Below are 24,451 nucleotides of genomic sequence, written 5' to 3'. Positions count from 1 at the left end.
TTTTGGGTACCAAAAAGAACCAAAAGGCAAAAAGGCCAGAAAAAAAACCTTGAAAAAAAAAAAAAATTTCTAGAAGAAGAAACAGAGAAACATAAACATTTCCAGAAGAGAGAATGAACAGGAATATGAAGGTAGGAATCCTTAAGATCCAGGGAGACTAAGAAAGCCTGGGGATGTAAAAGGTAAAGGGTCTGAGGAGACAACATCCTGAAGGAAGGAACTTTGAGAAAGGGGTTGAGACAGAACAGGTTTAGAATCGGTCTCCAAGATTGCTCCTTCCTGGGAACCAGAACAGGCTGTATGGCTCCCTGTTCCACCTGATCTCGCAGGATCGGGGAAAATGAGGAATCTGGCAAGGGGGACGCTGAGGAAGGAACTTCCAAGCCAGAAATTAACTGTGCTGGGTGTTTGTAGTTATCTGTTGCCAAACAGGGAAGGAAAAGTTTATCCTGAGGAACAGAGGAATCTGGCCAAGGACGAGGGGAGGCAGGATGACAGATACAGACAGATTTTATCAAGAAAAGTTTTTTTGGCCTGTGGAACTCTGAGTGGGTTTATTTGAGGAAAAACACTTAGAAAACATTTTACTTCTAGCAGGCTGTTTAAGCTGTCTACCGACAAAAGAAGATTTTGAAGGATAGTTCCTTTCGAACTTAGGTGAGGAAAACAAAAATTTGTTTGAGGTCCTGCATAACCTTGCTGTTATCCTTCCGGGGTTCAAACAATTCTGCAGCAGCAGAGACACAAACATTCTGGCTGTTGAAGGGAGAATCTAAATTTGGCCTTAATATCCTCAGGTAAAGCCTGCAGGTGCAATCAGGAATATCTCCACATGACAGAACCAGATGCAGCTGCCCTAGAGGAGGCACTGGCTGCAACATAGCTGCATTTAATGGAATAGTGAGCTACATGAGAGCAGAAGTCTTACTGCCCAAATCAGGCATGTTAGTCAAAGCTCCCCCCAAAGCTGGGACAGAAGAGCCAAGACATATCCAGTCATGTGGGTCTGATAATTAATAGCCCTAAAAGTCTAAGTAGCAGAAGTATACAGTTTTCCCATACCTCTCCACAGCATGCCTGTCCTTGTCATGAGTCAGAAGCTTGGAAGAGGAAAGTTCAGATGGCTTATCTGTGGACAGGAAATAACTGCAGGATCAGATGAAGGACTTTTATAAAAGTATTTATGATCCTCATGTACTTTATAAAATCGGTCTAGCTTCTTAGGAGCTGGGAGCTAAGGATTAGGAGCCTAAGTAGCTGCTGTAAATGTGTCCAAAAGGGCAGCTAAAACAGGAGGGACTGCAGAAGGTCTGGGTGAGTCCATTTGCCAGAGTTCATATCATCTCTTTTGAATGTCTGAGAGTTGGGAACAATCCAACTTAAAGTGTTCATCACACAGACCACTGTATCACCAAAGGATAATTCCTCCAAACAAGAGTCAGGGGACAAAAAAAATCATCTTCAATAGACCCAAAAGCCAAAGGAGAGAGTATTTCTGAATATGTCATAGATTCTTCACCAGAGTCAACTTCCATCAGAAGAATAAGAATCCTTAGGTCTCTTAGATGGGGTGGACGACAAAGGAGCAGCAGCAGCAGAGACAGACTATCTTTGTGGAGGTTTCAGAACCATGAGGGCATCAAACAGCTCTTCAGTAAAATCCTGTTATTCTTTGTGAGGATCCTTAGCCACGGTGGCCATAGATTTGGCTTTTGGTTTCTTTTTTTAAAGGAGCTTCTGCTTTGACAAATCTAGCAGGGTCAGACGCCTGCCTGGATTCAATGAACATACCAGGCTCCTCTTCCCTGACTAAAATTTGGGGATCCTCCTTAGGCCCTTCAGATATAATCAGCCTTGGTTTCTCCTCTACATCTGTACCAGATGTATGAACAGGCTCAGGAGATGTGCGAGTTGGTCTCCAACTAAGTTGCATCAGTACCAGACTGTGTTTGGCTCTTCATCTAACCTGAGGGAGATGTCCAGTGGAGGCTAGACAGCAACTGATTATATGTGCCTTTTTAGCTATTTTCTTAAGAGGCAGCTGTACTTTGGGGCAGGGTGGATTCAGCCATGGTACCCTGGGTCAACAACTTCAGAAGACAAATGGCTGCAGAATGTCTCACATTTCCCCTTTGTGGATGACATAAAAACAAACTGCAATGAGGAAAAAAAAAAAAGAAAGGAAGGAACCCTAATGGGGCACTTATCTTTCAAAGCCTCAATAGACGAACCAGCCGGGTGAATGGTAACCAGATCAAATTCAGCATTAGTGTTTGGATTGGCAGCAAAGAAGTTCTGAAGGTTTGGGGTCCATATGTCACATATGTATCTTAATCCTTGCACGCAGAATCTATAACTGACATATGATGCTGGGAAGGTGAAAAGGCTATGGTATGGTATGCTGGCCAGACATTAGGCTATCCTCGGCAGGATATCCCTAGTATAAAGAATACTGCGACAGTGACAAGGAAGGACATAATAATGTTGCAAAATATGTATACTTCTTCCTCAGGGAAAACAATAGAAATTTTACACACAGACATAAACTTACATATACAGTAGTAATTGAAAGAATCTTCCACAAAATCATTTTTTTTTTAGTTTTTCTTAGTAACAAAAGTAATAAAAAGTAAAATGCTACACAAACTTAGTGACAGAAAATAAAAATGTTATAAAGGAATCACAAATTAACTATAACCAGTTCACTGTTAAAAAAAAATTATCAAAAGTCCTATACAAAAAGCACAAAATGTCTAAAAGCTTTACATTTCTGAATGTGAAGGAAAATGTGCCGAGAAAAGTGAGAACAAATGAGGATATCATCTTAAGTGCAACAAAATTAATTTAAGGGCTTAAACTGCATTCCAAATTATAACATTCTCAGATCAGGTACACTACTCTGAATTCATCTCAGGTCAGTGGGATGGGACTGGCTGCTTTGGCTAGTGGCTGACAGAAGACAGAGCAGTGGCATGCAATAAACAAAAGTATAATGGATACTGCATTCAGCAGAAGCATCCACTCTGACAAGAGTGTTAGGGATGCCATTAAGTAGATGATCAGCTCTTTTCTTCCACTTTGGTCCTTAATTTCAGACTTCATAAGTGCACACACGAATATGTCATGATCCCTACTGTTTATTTTTTCATGAAGCCCTGCAGAAAGAATTAGGATCTGTTCTACTGAAGTGAGAGAAAGTGCACTGAATGCAAAAAGGGGGAAAAAGGTTGAAAGAGCCAAAAGCACAACTAGATTTCAACTGAGTCATCCTGCTCAATGCAATAACTATTTTCCATGCACTGCAGATATTTTAGGGGAAAAATTCAACTAGATTACAGATTTTGTAAGGCAACTTATTTTAGGCAGCTTGTCACTTGATTCCTACTGCCAATCACAGAGCTCACAGGTATGATAAACATTTATGTTAGTTAAAACCAAACAAGCATCAGAAACAAATGTTATCATTCGAACAATAACCAGACTATGAAATAAAATTCCTTGTCAGATTAGACTCTCTGACTTTATGGATTTATTTAAATTGAGGCTGGATGCCTGGGTGAGTGATGAGGTATACAACAGGACTTTCAGTGAAACAGTGATCTTTGAAGGCATTTGGGTCTGAGCAGTGTATAAACCAACTTATGAGAACTTATTGAAAGTGTTTTAATATTAAAATCACCTTTGAAATGCTCAATTTTGTTACAGACCAACATCCGACAAATCATATTTACTTTGAACTGCTTTTATTACTGAAATGTTCATCATTCACATGACAGTGCAAATAGGCAACATCTATAAAATGGAAAAGTATCAAATACACTGTGCTGGAAAAAAGATCAAAAGTTTCCAGATTCAGAACATGCAACATTTTTCAAACAAAAAGGTGCCTCAGAAACTGCATGATTCTTTGCATACTATATATATAACAATCTGAAAATTAAATCAAGGAAGCAAATCATTTTCTCAAACATTACGAGGAACAGAATATCAAGAACCTTAAATGAAAGTTATATGTAATCCATATCACTTTCCCCTCCGGCAAACCTGCAGCGTGGCTTCTCTCAACACTTTACTGTAAGTGTACACTTGGATCCAGACTGCTAAAAAGGAATATGAAGACGCTGACTGATAATTCAAAGATGTAAGCAGCCAAAAGTCAGCAAAGCAAAATAAATTAGAAAGCATGGTCTTGCAGATAGAAAAATTATTTTGCCAAAAAATAAAATGTACTTTGCCTGCACATGCCAACTTAATATAATCACTTCCGAGGTCACTATACTGCAGGAGAAGGGACAGAACCAAAATGTAACAGCCTTTGTGTACTGAAAAAAAAAGTCTACAACACAAACATATACCCACAAGCTCCTCCAGAAGTAACCTCACACAACATGCACTACGATGTAATTCAAAACATTGTATAATTCAGACCAAAAACAGAATCTGTAAAACTTTAGTTTGAAGCTTGCATTCTTGCTGAACTGCTCTCCAAAGCACATTCATTAATGAAATGCCAAAGAAACAGGCATATGTCTTACATATAATATTCCTGCACATAAAGAATATAATAGACCAAGCAGTCAAAAAACAAACCTTCTTCTTAAGCTATTGTTAAATATTATTTCATCAGTAACAGTTTACCAAAAAATACTAAATCCAACTCTGATGTGGCAGTGGAAAACAGATTTCCTACCAAAAAGTCTAGTTTCACAGAAAGTTAATTACAATGATCAACACCTTTGTTAAATATATTTGTCTCGGGCTCTCTTCAGTAACAAAATAGACTTCCCTATAAGGCAAAGTAAAGGAAAAACTAAACATCATCCTTTAACATAAAATTTTTGATTTGCAAGGTTTGGTCACAATGATGCATTATAAATGGCTACACTTGTGAATATCCTGTACATAAAAAATATGCATGTTGTCATTATAAACTGACTCACTTGTCTGCCTTGATCAGGTCATGAGCACTCAGAGGAGGTGGTTCATACAAAACGAGCGCACCTTCTTCATAAGGATCATGGAGAGCATGTCTAGCACCTGCACGCTTGACACCCAGTGCTTTCAAGCCCAGGGATCCTAAAGACGAACAGCCAACAGAACAAGACTCAATTTAACATAAATACTTAAACAGACAGAAAGGCACAGTCATACAGTTTAAGTTAGTTAATTGTTGATTCCTATCTTTATATTTTAAACCAATTAATGGAAGGAAAAAAAGACTAATATAAGCAAGTATAACAAGAAGAATGATAAAACAAACATTGGTCAACCTTTAGCTGCTATGAAGCAGCAGAATAAGGGAGCAGAGACTATTAAGGAGGAAGTGATATTCTCCAGAGTTAAGGAATCAGTACACAAGACTGCCAAAGGTAGCAGCAGGGAGAACAGATGCACCTCCTATATTCTACTGAACATATTTTTAAAAGAAACAAAATATAACTGCACTGTAATATAAATATTAAAACAAGAGTAGTTTGTCTCACACACACACACTCACGCACACACGCACACACACACACACACACACGCGTGCGCGCACACACACCCGCATGCACACACACACACACACACACACACACACACACACACACACACACACACACAGATACACACATCACAGCTGTAGACATTCAAAAACAGGATTACTACTGGATGAACACAGTTCAGGTGACATCAGCATTAACTGACTAAATCTTAGTTCAGAAGTGAGTTGTCTCTTTAGACACGAAAATCCAACATTCTTGCACCTCATTCTGTTTTTTCAAGTAGTCCCAAAGAAACATGACACAGAAATTACAGTTGTGTAAGTAAGCTTACCATAACAGTAGATGTTCAAATGATCACTGCTGCAGTAGCTGAGCTATATGGATTATACTCTGCCAAGGATATAAGAACCAACAAGCTTCCAAACTGTCAGTGCCCCTTCCATGTGCCAAAACTGTCAGGCAGCTTCAGATGAGCGGACTAAAAGACAAGTTGGGTGCTAAGCCATTCAAAGCTTTCCTGCCAGTAGTGAAGGGATGCAGTGCCCTGAAAGGATAATATTAGGAACAGCAAAAAAAAAATGAATAACCACACCTTGTCATAAACAACACATCAAAAAATAAGGGGAGGGAGTGGCTATCAGCAGTGATCATTCAAACATCTACTCTTATGGTAAGTTTGCTTACACAACAGTACTATATTCATCATATTGATCACTGCTGCAGTATCCTTAACTATATGGGTAGATTACCTTTGATTTCTACATTTGGGAGGTGGAAGGAAAATAATCCAGGAGCCCCTGGAGAATGGTTCTTCCAAAGCCTGATCTAGAACTAGAGAAGGACTCTAGCTTATAGTGCTTTGTAAAATATGTACAGAGGACCATGTTGCAGCTTCCAGTAAACTTCAAGAATCCAAACCTTTCCAAAAAGCCATAGATGAAGCCAGGGCCCTGGTAAAGTGGGCCTTTGTCCTGCCTGGAATTAGTTTTTTTTATGGTAAGTATAACAAACGGGAATAGCCTTAGGCAACCATTTGGAAATAGTCTATTTTCACACGTTGCTTCTTTTTCTTACCTTCACAAGAAATGAACAATTAATCCAAAGATCTGAATAATTTGCTTCTGTCATAGTATCTGAGTTGTCTGTGGACCTCCAAGTTATGGAGTATCCATTCTTCCTCATTTTTGGATTCAGGAAAGAAAACTGGAAATGGACAGTTTGACTTGAAATAAACTCAGATACCACTTCACATGTAAAAGAAGGATTATTTCTGAAAGAAGCCCTTTCCATCTGGAAAATGAGATAGGGTTAACTCACCAAATCAGCTCACAACTCCAGATACTCTTCATGTAGAGGTCAAAGAAATCAGTAAGACTGTTTTCCATGTTAAGAAACTCAAGTCAGCCAGGCTAGCTGCTTCAAATGGCGTAATCATTTGCTTATCTATTACAAAATTAAGATCCCAAGGAGGGGGCCACAGCTTTTTTTTTCTTTTCTTTTTTCTTGGAGGCCTCTTTTACAAAATCTCTTTCAAAAACATTTTGATGCAAGAATACATTGAAAGAGGAGGTTCCATGGCCAGACACGCTGAAATGTCAGAAAAAATGCACCTTGATAAAGGAGCTAGAAAGGCCACAGGAAAGTAACATACACATATTGTAAAACCAAAGAACAACTAGCCCTGAATGGGTGATGGCTATTTTGCTGGCACCAACTAAAAAACATTTTCAATTTGATAGTATATGATTTCCTAGTAGCAGGCTTTCCTGCCTCCATTAATACCTGCTACCATCACACTGATCTTGGAAGATTCCTTCCAAATCTTCAGAAGTATCCTGGATATTAGTAGAAAGGGTGGAAAAGCATACAGGAACATTTCTGTCTAAGGAAAAGAAAAGGCATTTGTCTTCCAGGCCTTTTTGCATAGAATCCTGGAACACAATCTTGTCAGTTGATTGTCCAGAGAGGCGGTAAAGATGTCTAACTCAAGGAAATCTACACAGATGGATCAAATCTTGGAAGATCCTCACATCTACTTGTCATTCATGAGGGTCTGCCCTGGTCCTGCTCAGCCTGTCTGCCACATAATTTTGCTCTGACAGAATGTAGGATGCCTATAGATTAAGACTGTGCTGTGAAGCTATAGTCCAGGCTAACATTGCAATTCTGCAGAGGGGGTACAGCCTGGTTCCCCTTGATTGTTGATGTAACTCACGACTGTGGTATTGTCTGTAACAACTTAGAGAGGTCCTGGGGACCAAAGACGGTTCAGAGAGTTGATTGACTTGACTAAGGCAAGCATCTCATTGATATTTATATATTTATGTGCTTGCATCTGTCCTTGGCATCTCTCACTCCCTGCACTTTTACACTTCCTGAAACTTCTCTCCAAGCAAAGTCCAAAGCTTCTGTGGTGACTTACTGCTTTGCAGCAAGGAGGGAGAAGGGAAGACCTTGATTTAAGGATATGTATGGTCTACACCTAAAGATTTCTCTTCTGACAAGCACCAGCACTGGGATTTGAAAAGATAACTGATGCTGATAATGGAACCAAAGAGATTTCAGATAGCACTATATCTTTCTCATATGGAGTCTACATGGCATGAGAAACAACATCCTGAGGTATCCTCTTGCACTGACCCAAGAATGAGTGGAAAACCTTAGAAATAGATCTAAATAAACATCTATTTTTTCCTGTGGAGGAAAAACTCTTTGACCTGAGGTATATAGTTGACATCCAAGGAATACAAGTCAAGAAACACATTTGAATGTTCTCTAAGAATTCCAACTTGTGTTAAGAGATCTCTCACCTGAGAGAGAGACAGAGACAGAGAGAGACAGAGAGAGACAGAGAGACAGAGAGAGAGAGAGAGAGACAGAGAGAGAGAGAGAGACAGAGAGACAGAGAGACAGAGAGAGAGAGAGAGAGAGAGATTCCTGACACATTCAAAAAGACTCTGTAAAGATAAGCCAGTCTTCTAAATATGGAAAAGTTTAGATACCCTGTAACCTGCAATGAGCTATAACTAGACCTAGACACTGTGAACACTGTTGGTACAGTGGACAGCCCAAATGGTAAGTCAGAGAACTGATGATATGATCCATACACACAGAACCTTAAGAAATGTCTGAAGTCTGGATGAATAGGGATGTGACTATAAGCATCTTTTAAGTCTACAGTTGCCAGGAAACTTGAAAGGAGAAGAAAAGGTAACACTTTGTGAAATGACATCATTTTGAATTTGGGCATGGTCGCAAACAGGTTAAGGAAAGAAAGATCTAGAACTGGCCTCTAAATTTTTTCTCTTTGGCACTAGGAACAGCCTTGAATAAAAACCCTTCCCCACCTGAGAAGGCAGGACTGGTTCTGTTTCTCCATGGGACAGCTTGTGATGAATGGCATGTGTAAACAAGAGAGTCTGATTTGAAGGATAAGGAATGACACCCTGGAAAGGTGGACTTCCTCCCACTGTCATCTGTAACCTTGATGAATGATTTTCAGAGCCCATTTGTCTGGAACCATCTGTTACCAAAGAGAAAAATGGAGATTCAGACAAAAATAAAGAAGCCAGGGTGGGAGGGGGCTAATAAGGTATTTTTAACAGTCAATCAGACTTGTTGGACTTCTTTTTGGAACCCCCTTGCCATTTTTTCTTAAACTATCTTGTTTATCTGTATTTTGTTGAGACCGTTTAATTATATTTTTTGATAGAAAATCCTTTGGCAAAATTTCGAAAAGGGGGGGGGTGAAATATCTTAGAGATTCAATGGATCAGCTTGCCTGTTTCATCACACTTTTTGATCACCTCTGCAACAGAGGGGTCAAACACTCTCTATCCAAGACAGAATTTAAAATCTGATTTTTATCATCATCTGAGAGTTTGAGAATGCAGCTAAGCAAACCTCCTCTAAACAATACAAGTGGCCATAGTCTAGGAAGAAGTAACAGAATCATACACACACACACACACACACACACACACACACACACACACACACACACACACACACACACACACACACACACACACACACACACACACACACAGACACACACACAGACACACACACACACACACACTGTAAACAATGAGTACCGACCTGTGCAACAGAAGAAACTAAGTTATTTAAAGCAAATTTGTCCTCACAAGATGAAATTGTAGATAAAACCATAAGCATAGCTGGCTCAAACGGGACCTTGTGCAGGTACCACGAGCCAGTGCAGTAAACAGCTCAAAACAACAAAATAAAAACTTTACTGTAATATGCCGATTGTTACATTGTTGCAATCAGCTTAATACAGCTACATCCATACTCCTCACCCCACTCGTCCACTGAACAGCAAGGACAAAAAACTTACTGTAATATTCCGATAACTACATTGTAGTAAACAGTTTATTATACTTACGTCTACACCACCCTGCTCTGCTCTTCCACTGAAGAGAAAAAATTTTAAAAAATGGATGTTTCTTCTACTGGCACAAAAAACAAGTGGCCAAATGCACATCAGTCTCTGCATCATCTTCCTGTTCAGATTAAGAATCTTGAATCTCTTCAGGAGATGAGGAATTCCTTTTTCTTTTACCAGAAACTACTTTGCAACAAAGATAAATAGACTGAATTAAACCCTGAGCCAGACCCAGTAAACTAATCCTATTCAAAGAAAATTGAGGAGGAGTAGATATATGCTTCATTTTCTGTTTCTTTTTGACAGGGAAACTGGGGCCATCCATGTTACTAATGGCAGCAGCAGCTTCCCCAGGGATGAGCATAGCATTCTGATACAACAGGTATAACTTCCTTGTTCCCTCTCCCAGGAGTGACAAGAGCATCTCTCTCTCTCTCTCTCTCTTTCCTACTAAGATGACCCCAACAGCCACAGTGGATATGGCTAATCCCTGGTCCATATTGGCTGTAAGTGCTATACCAGGGGGACCTGGGGTAAAAGAAGAGTGCTCTAAGGTACAACAATTGGTCACAGCAGAGTCATCCACCTGCAGATGAGGCAAATTGTTAGCCTGCTGTGGTGGCAAAGGGTGTATGCTTATTTTTTCTTTTCTTTTTGTGGCTGGAAGGATGTCAGACTGTGGAACTGGCAGATTGTTCTATGGTCAAGCTGAAAATGGTGCCTTTTTCCTGGGAAAGAATCAGCAGCTGTTGGTGAAAACTAAAAGTCTTTAAAAGTCACTTTTTTCACAGACAAACACTTTGCCAACCCCAAAACTAAAATAAACAATTTCTCCACAGAATAAAATGTTTTTCCATTACTTTAAACAACTTTTAAACTGACAGGAAAAAAGACAGCCCCCATTTACTAGTACAGTATAGTCTTTTGACAGACCATTAAAACACAAACTCCTAGCTATAAAATAACTTTCCTGAAGAGGACAACATTAAAAATAATTAATGGAAATTTTTTTTCCCCACAAGGAACTTATCTGCCCAGCAAAAGAACATAACTTGTTAACTGTCGATCCTTGAAAGGCTCAGAGAAGGGTACTCTTTGGTGACATTAAAGCTCTGAAAGGCGTGGCACCCAAACTTGTCTTTTAGTCAGATCAGTTTGAGCTGCCTAACAGTTTGGGTGCATTGAAGGTGGCCTGAAGCTTTGGAAGCTGAACGGCTGTTATGTCCTTGTCAGGATATAACCCATACAGCTAAGGCTACTGCAGCAGTGATCAATATGATGAGCATCTAACATGAAGGATAATTGTACCTAAAATGCTTTTAACACAAGGCTAGTAATGAAAACAAAATATACACTAGTAATAAGGACTTTTTGTTTGCATTAGATAAAAGATCTGGTAGACTAGGAAGGAAATTTCTGTTATAGGATCTATGAAAGTTGGAACAGATTTCCATTAAAGGTGTGACAAGCAAATTACATACAGTTTTATTCCAGATCAAGCTTAAAGAAGGTTATAAGAATCACATTTATAAATCCCTGTATTTATAGAATAGGGTTAATAATGACCTTGTGTCATGTCAGTAGCCTTAGTGATACACTGGGAAAAAAATCAGCTAGTAACATCAAATAACTAAAGTCCTTAAATAGAAAAGAAGATACAACAGCTATACTGTGAATAAAACCTGCAGAAAAGCAACAATAAGAAGGCCAACCAATAATTATATCATATACAATAATACCAGACTAACAGCATTCTGCAGATTATCAGGAGTAATGGTGGGAGATGGTTTTCTTCTACAGCTAATACCCTGTTACTCAAATATCCACTGTTACACCTAGCTATCTCAAAAGTAGTACTGTGTTAATATTTATCCATTTGTTTGTCCTGATTACTGGGTTGCTCACTGGGCTACAAACCAATTTTCACTGGAGGGCTTGAAAGAAAACCTCCATACAAGAGAGTATTACAATACATTGCAATCACATACCTATGTGCACTTCAGGTTAGAAAAATACAGTAAAGGTGTTAATTGCAACAATAAAATAAATTCTTTGACAATAAGAGAATCAAAAAAAGCAGTGTACTCCCACTTCTCCCAGACATATTCCGTTTAGTACTTTATTCAGCTTTTATCTAGCCTTCAATGATAATGAGACTATTAGGCACATAAAAACCCATGAATGCCTACGTTTCCTCAAGTTTAATGCAGACACTTTGCACGTTAAGAAGGATAACCTTTAATCCTTTTGCTTCAACTCAAATGGTGTAATTTGGGAAAGATGTCATGTTATTATCTTTCTTTGCATCTCTTTGAGAAAACGCATGTCAAAATTGAGAAAGGTCCCATGTTAGAATATATATGAACATATGCATTATGTGAAAAAAAGTGGTATTTACAATGCCCTTTTTAAACACATGGGTAATTTTCGAGGACATACTTTTAAATTGTTTGAGTAGGAAAAAGTAAATAAAAACATTTGGGAGGACATTGGAAGGAGGAACTAGAGGTACAGGAACTGAAATGGCAACATAGATCATCAGCTAATATTTTGCCAGGGTTAAATGAGAGTTGTTCTATATGGAGTGCTTTGAAATTAAGACATTTTAATATGTAGGTTTGGTTATATTTTAAGAATGATGTATATTAAATATATTGTATATATTGTGTGTTAGCTCACTACGTGAAAGTAATATTATATACATATTTATTTTTACACACACACATTATTTATAAATATATATATATATATATATATATATATATATATATATATATATATATATACACACACACACACACACACACACACACACACACGGTTCCCCTTTACAATCCCGAAATACTGAAAGCTCGAATTTCAGTATCCTGGGACCGTAAAGGCAAAAATGAAAAATGTCGAAAGTGCATAAGCTCGAATTCGAATATCTGGAATCCGCCCTTATGCAGTGCAGCAACGGGACGGGAAGTGTTTGGCCGGGATATTTTACGGAAGTGAAGGTAAGTGAGTGTATGTGATTGTAATTCTAAGTTGTGCGTTTGGGTTAGGGTAGGGAGGTGAAAGTATCAGTGTGAGTGTTGGATGTGTCTGTGTATGTGTGATGTGTGAGTGTGAGTGTGTGGAATGTCTGCGTGTGAGTAATGCATTTCTTTACTGTTAGTGTGATCTCGTAGTTGGTATATATAAGTAGGGGAGGTGTGGGGTGCAGGGGGGCTTGCCCCCCTGCATAGATGTAGTATAGGATTGTGTAGTTTGTGTGTTGTGGGTTGAATGGTGTGCGTGTTGTGTGGTGTATGGTTTGTGTATGTTCGGGACTGTATTTTTCTTGTTTGTGTGTTTCGGGATTGTGGGCTGTTCAACTTTATAGTTTTGAGATACTGAAATTCGAGCTTTCAGTATTTCGAGATTATAAAGGGGAACCACACACACACACACACAAGTATGTATGTCTACATTTATATATGTTCTTGTTTGTATAAAAGTGTACATAAAGTTCAAGTACTTTAGAAAATTACTTTACAGTGAATTCTATGAATCTGTACACAAATGGACATTTTTATGCATTAGTCTTATAGTAAAATGGGGGAATTACAGTCTTAACCAATCAGAACGGTTTACATATGTCATATGATGAGTGGCTGTCATTTAAATAGCATCTTTGATTAATTGAAAGTTCTGAAGATGTTCTGAAATATTTTAGAACAAAAGCGTTTAACTGTTGTTATTCTATTGGTTTAATAAATGAGGCATTCGAGGTGCACCATGTGGCAGGCTTTGTTGTTGCATGAGTTTACCTAGTAATGTTTCATCGTTCTTTTGTTGTTGGAAACTCTGATACCACTTTAGGCATAAATGAAGGATTAGTACAATATCTGGCATCTCAAGAATTCTACATGAAAATGTAGAAAAAGTACAATTAAAAAGATATTTACATTTTTTTCACACAAGCATTCTCCAAGTAAAAAATCATTTTACATGACATGACAGTCCATTAGAATAACATTTCCTAACACAATTTTTCAAAAAAAAAATCATAGAAAAAGCATGTTTTGTCTTCAGAAAGTGAAGTAGTGGAAAGTTTTCCTCAGAAGAATACTTATCTGCCCAGCCTTGAAGAATTGCTAGCTGTCAGTTCCATGAAGCCCTACAAGAAGCACACTTTGGTAGCAAAACAAAGCTCTGAAAATTTTGACGCACTAACTACTACTTTTATGTAGCTCTCCTGAAGCCCCCACAATGGTTAGGGCACATGGAAGGTGGCCAAAGCTTTGAAAGCTGGCAGAATATAACTCATACAGCTCAAGCTACTGCAACAGGGATCTTATGTTGTACATCTGCTTATTTCTGTGCTTCACTTGAGTAGATACCCATCACACCAACAATTTTACTTTCTCTCAAAAGATTTTTATTTTAATTTATTTTATTTTTAAGTTTTACATTTTTGGGAAGGTGCACTAGTCCAAATACCTTTTTCAGGCATAACCTGAGCAGGTGAAAACTGTACTTTACAGCAAATCAGACAAGGATTAACTATATATCAAGGATTATTATACCGCTGTTCAAAACTGAAATAGTACAGTTAATTCAACATAGATAAAATGTCATGATACAACAGTTCAAGTTAAAAAGGGCATGTAGAGTAATGAACTTTTTGCAAACACAGCAAATATGATAAACTACTAAAATCTGCACAATTTTTCCACAATACTAGCAATAGCCCATTCTGGTCATTTTGGCTGTGGGTTCTGGGACCTCAGTCTTGTAGCTTCATTTGTAGTTGTGTGAAGATGGTTTATTAATGCAAGATTTTAGCATTGTTTATACATTATACTGCACTTTTATGTCCATACATAGAATTACATGTAAAAGGTATTTTTTTTGTATTTGAACCCAGTCTGGACAATCTTGTAGCTTCTTTTAGAGAAGTGGCAGGACTATGATATGCTGCTGCATATGAGCGTCATTTAGTAATTAATTACAGCATTACTGGTAAATATTTGCATGGTCTAATGTCTTAGTATGTGGTAGGATTGCAATAGTGGCGGTATTGCGAATACTGCTCCAGGATTTGTGGTTCAGTATTTTTTATAGCTTTGTATACCTGCTTAATGTTGTATCCCAGTAATGTGGTGCCTTAATCTTTGTTGGGACTGCAGTAATGGCAGTATTGTAAATTCTGCTCCAAGAGTTCTACTTTTATAGCTGTATATGTCTGCTTAAAGTTGCAATGGAGTGCCTTTCTGTTTACCTTACTATTTGTTTTTTTCCTTGTTCTTCGAGTCTGTACCACCTCCCACTGAGGCATTAAGCTAAAAGTTTCTGAAATTCTAATAACAGGACATGAGCTCCAGTTTGAATGTTTTTCTCAACACTCTTCCAAAACTTCTCCTGATGTGGTATTAAAAGGCTGTGTCACTGGCTTCTGCCCCCCCTCCCCCCACTGCTATTGTCTGTTGTATAACCTATTTAAGTACTTTCCCACCCATTGTTTTCCATATATCCATAATACTAAGTGCCACCCAGCAAACCAGTATTGCACTTGAGTAAACCTCCCTTACTACAAATAGTCTCCTGCTTATTTTCCTAGAGTTTCCATCTGCTTGGCAACCTAGCCACACTATGAGGAGGTCCTGAGTTAATTCTGCTCCATCCTTGGCAGGTATGAGATTTTATTGCTTTGCACTACAGTTAACTGTTTAGAGTGCTACTGCTTTATTTGTGCTTTACTTGTTGATTTTTACTTTAAACCATGGTAAAGGTCCCTAATACTTGAAATTGCCTTGTCAAGGGAGTTGAAGTTTTGTTTTAGCAATACACTTGCAAGCAATCTTTTTTAGTGTTACTACATCAGGAGATTAGCAGTGCCCTGTAGAGACACATACACACAGAAAGTAATTTAACTATAAAACTTCCCTTTGAACTGAAGCTTGTAACCTTATTCTAACTAAAACAAAGGAATTGTGTGGTGACAAACTTACATCTGCTAGTTTGCACATACTATGAAATCTTAGCACAATCTAATATAGTCTAGTGCCAAACCCCAGAGACCACCCAAGACGACCTCTGCATAACCCAGTCCAACACCTACAATAGCCCACCTCAATACAGGTCCAGACATCATGGATATACAATTTTCAAATATCTCCATAGTCAGCTTGAGAGATATGGGCATCCTCTGACAATGTAGCAACTGCCTCATGTTCACAGACAACCATTTAATCATTAAAAAAAAAACCTGTGTCTAAGCTTCAATGGATTTTTTTTTTACACATGTGCAAAGCAACAGCATCAGAACAACTAAATCCAAGGATTCAGATTTTGATTGTGACATAAATAAGACATGCTGGTGAGACATATATATATCTCAGAGGATCCACATGCTCTGGAACAGACTCACCGTCCATGTGAAGCAGTGTCCATTCCTAACCCTGTTTAAGTGTAACCTTGGCCAATAAATGGGAACTTGGAAATTCACCCCAGATCTGGCCCCCATATCTCTGACAGTTTGAGGATTACTATCTGCTTGTGTCTAATACAACTACCCCATATAACCTCCTGAAACTTCCTAACATACCCCCCACTTAATAAATGCCCATGATACATAGGGACACAACTTGGTTGGACTGCATGTCTAGGCCTCTAAAGGCCTTGGTGGTCATTAGCCTATTACATAACTATGAACCTAGGATTACAGGAAGCAGCTTGTTAAGAGTGAATAGCTTTAATCCTTTATGCCAACTGCCAGACAATGGTGAAGACCAGATGCATCTCCCCTCCTGAAAATGGGCAAGCATATAGGCTGATCATGCCCACCCCACCTCTAAGCTGGCTGTTCCACCATCCCAAGTCATATGAACTCAGGTTGTCTGGGTTGTATGTAGTCACAACTCTATCCCTCCACCACAAAGACCTTGGCAGGGCCATAGTTTTTTGCCAGGTAATTCTAATTTACTATTTATTAAACATATCCAAACTACGTAATACTACTGTATATTTTTATCTTGTATGGATTTAGTTCCTGAATTACAGCTACTTCAGTATGGGATAAATTGCTTATGATAATTAAATCAAAACATTGTTCCTACTACATCAAGTATCAGTACTGTATTGGCTTTAGGACTGCAAATCAGATCTGCATACCATTGACTAAATCTGTGTAATACAAAGTCTCTCTTTTCCTGAAGTGAGTTACCAATGCTTCTAACACAAAGAAAAAACGGGAACAGAGGACATTGTGATCTAATGCCACTGAAAAGTTTAAATTATAGGGATGAAAATCCATTAATGAGTGATTGGGCATACAGTTTCATAAACAAGCACTGAACTGAGTGGATAACTTTCCTTCACTATCAACTTTCTTTAACACTACTCATAAGTCATGTGCAATGAAAATCTATAAAACCTGAAATCATAAGTATGTTGGTGGTCTTAACTATTTATGCTAATGTTTAGAAACTAGTCAGTAATTCCATTACCCTTCTTTGTTGCACACAGTCTCTTTGATCTAACTGCACTAAATACTTCTGAAAAGTTTCTAGCTTCTAAGGAAGAACTTTTGCTAGAACATTCAGATGAAATGAAGGAGCTGGGTCTGTTGTTGTCTGGTTCCATATGGTCCTTATTTGGCTTCGGTTGCCAGTTTGGTTGAATGTGGTTAACATACCTTTTACCATACTAGTGAAAGCAGTTTATATAAGGGGGTATTTATGTCAGTCTGTCAGCCCCCTACAACCCTAGTGCTTTACCCAACGGCACAGCATCTATAGCCTGTACAATATTAAACTGTCAGCACATTGAATCAAGTTGTATAGTCATTACATACAGCTGTGCAAGGAAAGTAAAGAGCAGAGAGGATAGAGCAATTATTAAAAGAGTAAATGAATCGAGAGTTCTGAGGATATTGAGTGAAGAGTGGAGACTGCAGGGGCTAAAGAGGGTAAGGAAAAGCAGAATATTCATTTAGGATGCTGTACAAAAACACATGGATGAGATGCTAGTCAAGTTGAAACATGTTAGTTTTAAGACTAAGGTCAGGTAAAATTACGGCTTCAAAATCATTTGTGTTTAGTTTCTTTGAAAATGTGCAGTTTACGTTGCTTCCTGAATTTTTGGTAGGTACTGACAAATTTGAAGCTTGCTGGAAGGTACACCTGTATCTTTGTACTTAGTGCAGAGAAGGCATGAGTGGTGCTACGCGGTTTATTATAGGATATAAGCTTGGGGTAAAACAGGGTAGGGATCCCAAGCTATATGCAGAAGGTCTGACCTGATGACCCTGACCTTGTTCCGATTACTACAGCAGATCACTAAAGTACCATGCTAAAAGATTTTACCACAGGACATCACTATAGAACATTAAGTCACTGACTGACAAACAGGTCCAGCTTGACATCAGGGTGATAAACAACACTACAATTAACTATTACACATCTACAGAAATCGGGAAATAAAAACATCTTTGTAAATGCCAACAATAGGTTACATTACAAATTTGACCAAAAAGAAAATTCTAAGTGATAAAAAAGACTTCATTACTCCAGATATATATTTTTTTTTGGCTTAACTCCTACAAATGTACGATCGAAATAAACTGGAAAGTTGCAAAATGTATTTTTCAAATGAGACACTGGACAACATAGAATAAGCAGATGCAAACTGCACTACCCTTTGGGGAAAAAACAGAGGATTCCCACCTAACTGCTGAATTTGAAAGAATATTGCATGCAATAAGACATTAAGATATTGAGGGACAGAGGAATACAGATTGCTGCAGTGGTAGCCTACCCCCTTATAAGAGCAAAGCTCTCATTATTTAGGATGATTATAGATACTAACAAAAAATATAAAAGGGGAATAGGGTGGGGATTGCTCACTCGAATTTGGGACAAAACATCTGTTAAAACTGATAAGCCAAATGCATTGGAAAAGCTGGATTTTGCCCCGGCACTTAATCTATGAATCATCTACTTTCAATCTCATCAGAACTCAGCTCACAAGTTCAACTGTTCAGGAATTCAGTTTGATGTAAAAATTAAAAGTAATTTTGTAGACAGCAACACTCTCTGTATCCTTCCACTAAGAGAAGAAAGCCACCACATCCCTCAAAGTTATACTCAATGATGACAAAAAGAATGCCAAGATCTCAAACATCTCAGAGGTCCTTAGGACCCCTGCACTAAACAAACACTACAGCAACATGGTAGTTGTGCATATGGGAGTGAATGACCCTGAGAGAGAGACATGACTGAGCTCTCTATGTATGTCACAAATGCAGGTAAGACCATGATAATGTGCCAAACCCCTCCCTTCTCAACAAATGATAACTAGGTACAAAGAAAAGATGACTGGCTTCAACAACTAGCTATGTAACTGTTGTCATTCCAGGAGTAATCAGTATGTGTTAGTGTGACACTGCCAGCCCAGCTATCTGGAATTGTAAATAATTCTATGTCATTAGTGAATATTAATATGATTCATATGCTTATCTTACAAATGTAAGAGAACTATATGTTATGTGGATATTAAACTACTGGTGCAGAAATGTGTTTTGAACTGTATGTTATGGACTGAGCTTCAAGAATGTAACCACAGTGTAACCTACTGGAAAAGAACAGAAATGTATATAAACTATATACATGTGCAAATGCATGATTTAATAGTAGAAGCTGGAGCATACAGAGTTAACTTGCAAAACATCAAGAAAATAAGTTGAAATTAAAAGTGCTTTACGATGTGCCATAAAAAGTAGTTTCAGCGCAGCAAGCAGACACAATGTCTAGAGTTAGAGGTTTTTCTATTGTCTTGAAAGTAATTTTAATTACCAGGTTTAAAATGTAAAGTGTTTTCATTGGTCTGTGACTTCCTAGCTGCAGCACATCTGAGAGATAAGTATTTAGTATTTTTAACCCAGAGACATTAGTATCTGGTTAGCCTGGGAACTGAAGGCAGGTGACAAAGAGTGATGTCATCCAAGCTAACCCAGCAGTAATGCTCATTATTAATTTAAGAACTCTCTCAGAGAAAGTGTGTGCATTTTGTATCTATCTTGCCTTGGACCTAGAAACATTCACTCAGCACATCTGCCTGTGTGTTGCTCTGTAAGTAAGACATAGGCATAGTATCTCTTTTAGAGATAGATAGGAATATAGTAAGATTAGTTTAGATGCTTTCTGTATTTATTTGCGACTGTACTGCAATGTTGTTTTAAAATATTTCCTGTGATTCTGAACTCTGTAGTTACAATGCTTGTTTGAGTATTGTCTTGTTCGTTTATTATATATTATTAAATATATTTAAACCTTTTAATTGTGGCTGGTTTGTCTAGAGATATTTAAGCTCTTAAGAGTACTTGCATATGTATTTGGTGACACTGTACAGGCCACTCATAAATAGCCTTGAAAGTCTTGGTCACACTTACCATTTGAATTAACAGTAACATCACATAGTAAGATTGGGCACCTTTTGGTAAGGGCCTTAAAAGTAGTTGATAAGTAGTGACTGGTGGCAGCTGGTACTACTTTATAGTCTGGCAGAAGAGGGCATAGCTAGTAGACCTTTGCCAGCCTTTCCCAGGTGTGTGTGTGTGTAACTCAACTCACAGTGTGTGTGTGTGTGTGTGTGTGTGTGTGTGTGTGTGTGTGTGTGTGTGTGTGTGTGTGTGTGTGTGAGCTACTTGGGCAGGGACTCGAAGCACTGGCTGGACAGAGTGGGTGCTGGAGGTTTTGGCTTGGCCACTCAGCTGAGATCTCAACCCTGTAGCTGTGCCAGTGGGGAGTCTTATTGGGGATCTGAAGAAAGAGGGAGAAACCAGCCCCAGACTGACTGTAATCTCTGTGTGCTCTTAAGAGAAACTATGCTGGTGCTAGTGGTTTGGATTGAGGCTCCTTGATTACTGGGCCAGTGTAGGGGCGTCACAGTTAGCATGGAACAAGATGCATGACAGACTTGCTTACTTTGCAAAGGATGGTCTGCACATCTCATTCAAAGGCTTTCTCATACTGGCTAAAGCCTTTGCTTCTTCCATAGTGCCATTTTTAAATAAACATCCAACTTGGCAAACATACTGATATCAAAACAGGATCAAATTAGGGTAGCTTTGTTCAGTTCCAGAAGTCTAAACAAGAAGCTGCCTAGCATTGAGTCAATCCAGGATTTGGAAGGCATCCATATGTGTTATCACTAAAGCCTAGCTTAAATACCCAGAAAAACACTCTGTCTATACTTCAATTTAGTGCTAACCACACCTTCAGACCGAATGGCAACTCTGGTAACATATCCGTATTTGTCAGTTACTATATCTCCTCTAGATAAGTTCAATTTGTGGGTCTCTCAGAACTTATCAAACTTTAAATCACACTAAACAAAATCAACTATCAATTTGCCTCCCTTTATAGCACTTCTTCCATGTCTCCAGAAGTTCATGTCATGTTCTTAAAGGTCATGGATGAACTCCCCATAACTAAGAACTCCATCATTCTGAGACTACCCATCAATTGACTGTGGCACCTAAACCACCACACTAGGACATGCTTGGATGTCTTTTAGACCTAATAAATAAAAGTTCAACAGATGAGAATGTTATTACCAAACTATATGACAAAAATACTCTTAACTTGTACTTATAAATCATTGTGCACACCTCCCATGGTAAAGACTGCTCCAATTCATAAGCTAGGAATCATTTCTCTCAAACTGTCTAAACCTCCTGAAACCAATATGTAGGAATCCAAATGCTTCAAGCTCACAAGCTTCCTCAAATTGTATAGTCTCAAAATTGAATTATAACATCAGCATCATCTCACCAAATAAATTCAATATGGAGTTTTATACTCAGATACATAAATGTATACAACTGGCAATCCTACACAGATCCAAAATGTAATCGGGAATTTAAAAACAAACCATCCAAGTAGTCCACCAACATAAATAAAAGGAAAAACAACTCAAGAGTATAAAGCAAATCTAAAGACTCCCAAGTCAAGGAAAGTATTAGGAAAATTTCACAAATTTTTTTTTAAAAAGAATGCTAGATCTACTAAACAGTCCATGAACACAGGTTGGCATCTAAAGCCAAGGACAAATATAAATCAGTCTGATGTTGGAAACTGAAGAAATAATCGGTAATCTACAGAAGTCATACAATCCTGATAACTCTCACCCCCCCCCCCACCATCAGTACTAAATAACATGCACTGAAGTTATACAATCCTGATAACTCTCACCCCCCCCCCCACAATCAGTACTAAAGAACATGTACTGAAAGTGATGCCAAGACCAACACTTCTTCCAAGGAATCAGAGAACATACCTGGCTATACCAACCACACCCTGGTGGAAACTCTACATAACCCGCTTAACCTGAGCCTAGTGATGGGCTCAGTCCTGGAAGTACGGCATACAGCACTGGTGATGTCACTCCATAAATGTAGCCCTACTACCGATCCTGTAATCAATACGCCGTCCAGCCTGACAAGTCTTATTTATATAGGGCCATGGTACAGATTAAAACAGACCTGATTATTGTCAACATTAAAATTCTCTTCAGGCTAAACCTGCAGTAAACTGGTTTTGTAAAAGGTGGATGGTGTCTAATGAAGCCATTTAACTTCTTTGAGAAGGTTAACACAAGCTGTTGACAGAGGTCCTACTGTACACAAAAATTTCCTTGATCTGGCCAAGGCATTTAACACCATCCCCCATGGTAGCATAATTAATAAACTAAACTCATTATAAATACCCTACTGTGTAGCAAAATGACTAGCATATTGACTAAAAGATAGAACCAAGAAGGTATGGATGGCAGGAGCAGCATCTGAGAACATTAATGTAACCACTGGTGTCCAACAGGGCTCAGTGCTGGGACCACATTTGTTAGGTACTTACTTCCCTGACCTACAAATCAAAAATAAAGAGCTATGGTTAAAAGTCTGTGGATGATTGTAAATTAAGAGTTACTGTCAAATTCCCCTCTGAAACAGAAGCCTTCCACCAGGAACTTAAACTTGTACATGCCTGGTGTATTGAAAATGAGGTTGAATTAAATGCTAAAAAATACAATAATGTCACATTTGGCAGACAAATCATTCCCCTGGGATACACAGTACATCCCACTTCAAAATGAAAATGCATTTAGATTCCAGGGTTAATAATTCTCTCTTCTTCACCCACCAAGTAGAAATAGCTGTCAGGTAATTCTTTGACTCAGTGAAGCTGATATCCAAGGAAATATTTTCCAGATCTTCCAGATCTAAAGAAGTTATTGTCCCCTTGTATTCAGCACTGATCTGACCAATTATAGAATACAGTGCCTGGTTAGGGATGTACCTCACCAGTGATATCAAATGGTTGGAAAGACGCCAGAGGTTTCTAATGAAGAAGATCACAAGCTTAAAATTCCTAAGTTACCAAAAAAAGATGAGAAGCACTTTCCTTTCCTGCCTCTTACAGGCTCCTCAGAGAAGACCTATGCCTTGCATTCCAAGCAATCAGGGATCTAGTGCTCCAGGATTTGTTGTACCTTCTCAAAACAGTCCCACAAATACCAGATCAAGAGATCTAAACCTGCTTCAGCAAAGCAATGAAGCAAGATGGAGAGAGAGATTTGTTACTCAGTATCTCCCTCACCTTTGGAATAGACTTTCCCCTGCATATAAAGCAGTGTGACGCACTGTATTCTTTCAAACGGGAGCTGGATAATTGGACTGGTATGCATGCAACCTAGTCATGACTAACCTCGCCCTCTTTGAAATGGGAGGTACAGTCTTGAGTGAAAAATGGCATGGCATAATGGTCACAAGACTTTTTAGCCTTGAACTTTTATTATTCCTATATAAAGAGAAGTTCACAGTAAAAGGAAATTCATTGCTGGCCCTAACTTAGAAACTGCACTGGCAGTAAATCACAATAGAAAGTGGCAATCATATGTATATATGGTTTCTATTTGACTGGTCAATCATGGCTAAGATTGACCTGTCTATGGCCAATCTACTGTTTGACATTGCATATGGTTGACAGTTTTGCAATAAAGGATGATCCCCAGGGATTACTTTAGCATGTTCCAAGGTGTGACCTCTGCGTATAAGCAGATAGGTGCTGGCATTTGAGTTTAAACACATATATATACAAAACACACACACACACAGAGGAAAAGGATTACACATGAAGTCAGTTACAATGTGTTCCAGAGCCTCACAAATGAGACTTGTCTGATATTGCTACTTTGATTAGTGCAAACCTAACTCTGCTATTTTACATACAATTGCATGTTGATAATGCTATTAATAATGAAACTAATTCAGCTATGTTGTTTAAAAAGTGGCCTGAGGATGTACCTGGGTCAATTTTTGACTCCATCTTTTGGAATACATTTCCATATTTTGGACCCAGAATAAAAATATTTGACTTTCTGTAGAGTTGCATTGTGCTTTAAACTGTCTATACTGTAGAATTTGTTCCTTGAATTTTACAGATATCACTAGTAACATTAAAACCATTTACTGAGAGAAAAGTCTAATAAAATAATTAATCTCAGACAATGGCAACATTTTCCAAGATAAACA

General features: G+C 38.3%; 1 protein-coding gene across 1 annotated transcript in view; it reads right to left on the bottom strand.

Moving 5' to 3' along the window:
• The window catches only part of RAD54L (RAD54 like), a 652,988-nt gene that overhangs the window by 518,532 nt on the left and 110,005 nt on the right, over positions 1-24,451 (bottom strand). The window contains exon 5 of the mRNA XM_044085902.1: positions 4,941-5,076. Coding sequence (XP_043941837.1) covers positions 4,941-5,076 — 136 coding nt within the window. The remainder of the gene's footprint in view (positions 1-4,940; positions 5,077-24,451) is intronic.

Source organism: Protopterus annectens, chromosome 10.part0, assembly GCF_019279795.1.
Source record: "Protopterus annectens isolate FY-2018-M chromosome 10.part0, PAN1.0, whole genome shotgun sequence".
Lineage (NCBI taxonomy): Eukaryota > Metazoa > Chordata > Ceratodontiformes > Protopteridae > Protopterus > Protopterus annectens.
Note: the sequence above shows the minus strand (reverse complement) of the source record. Positions and strands in the feature narration are given on the sequence as shown.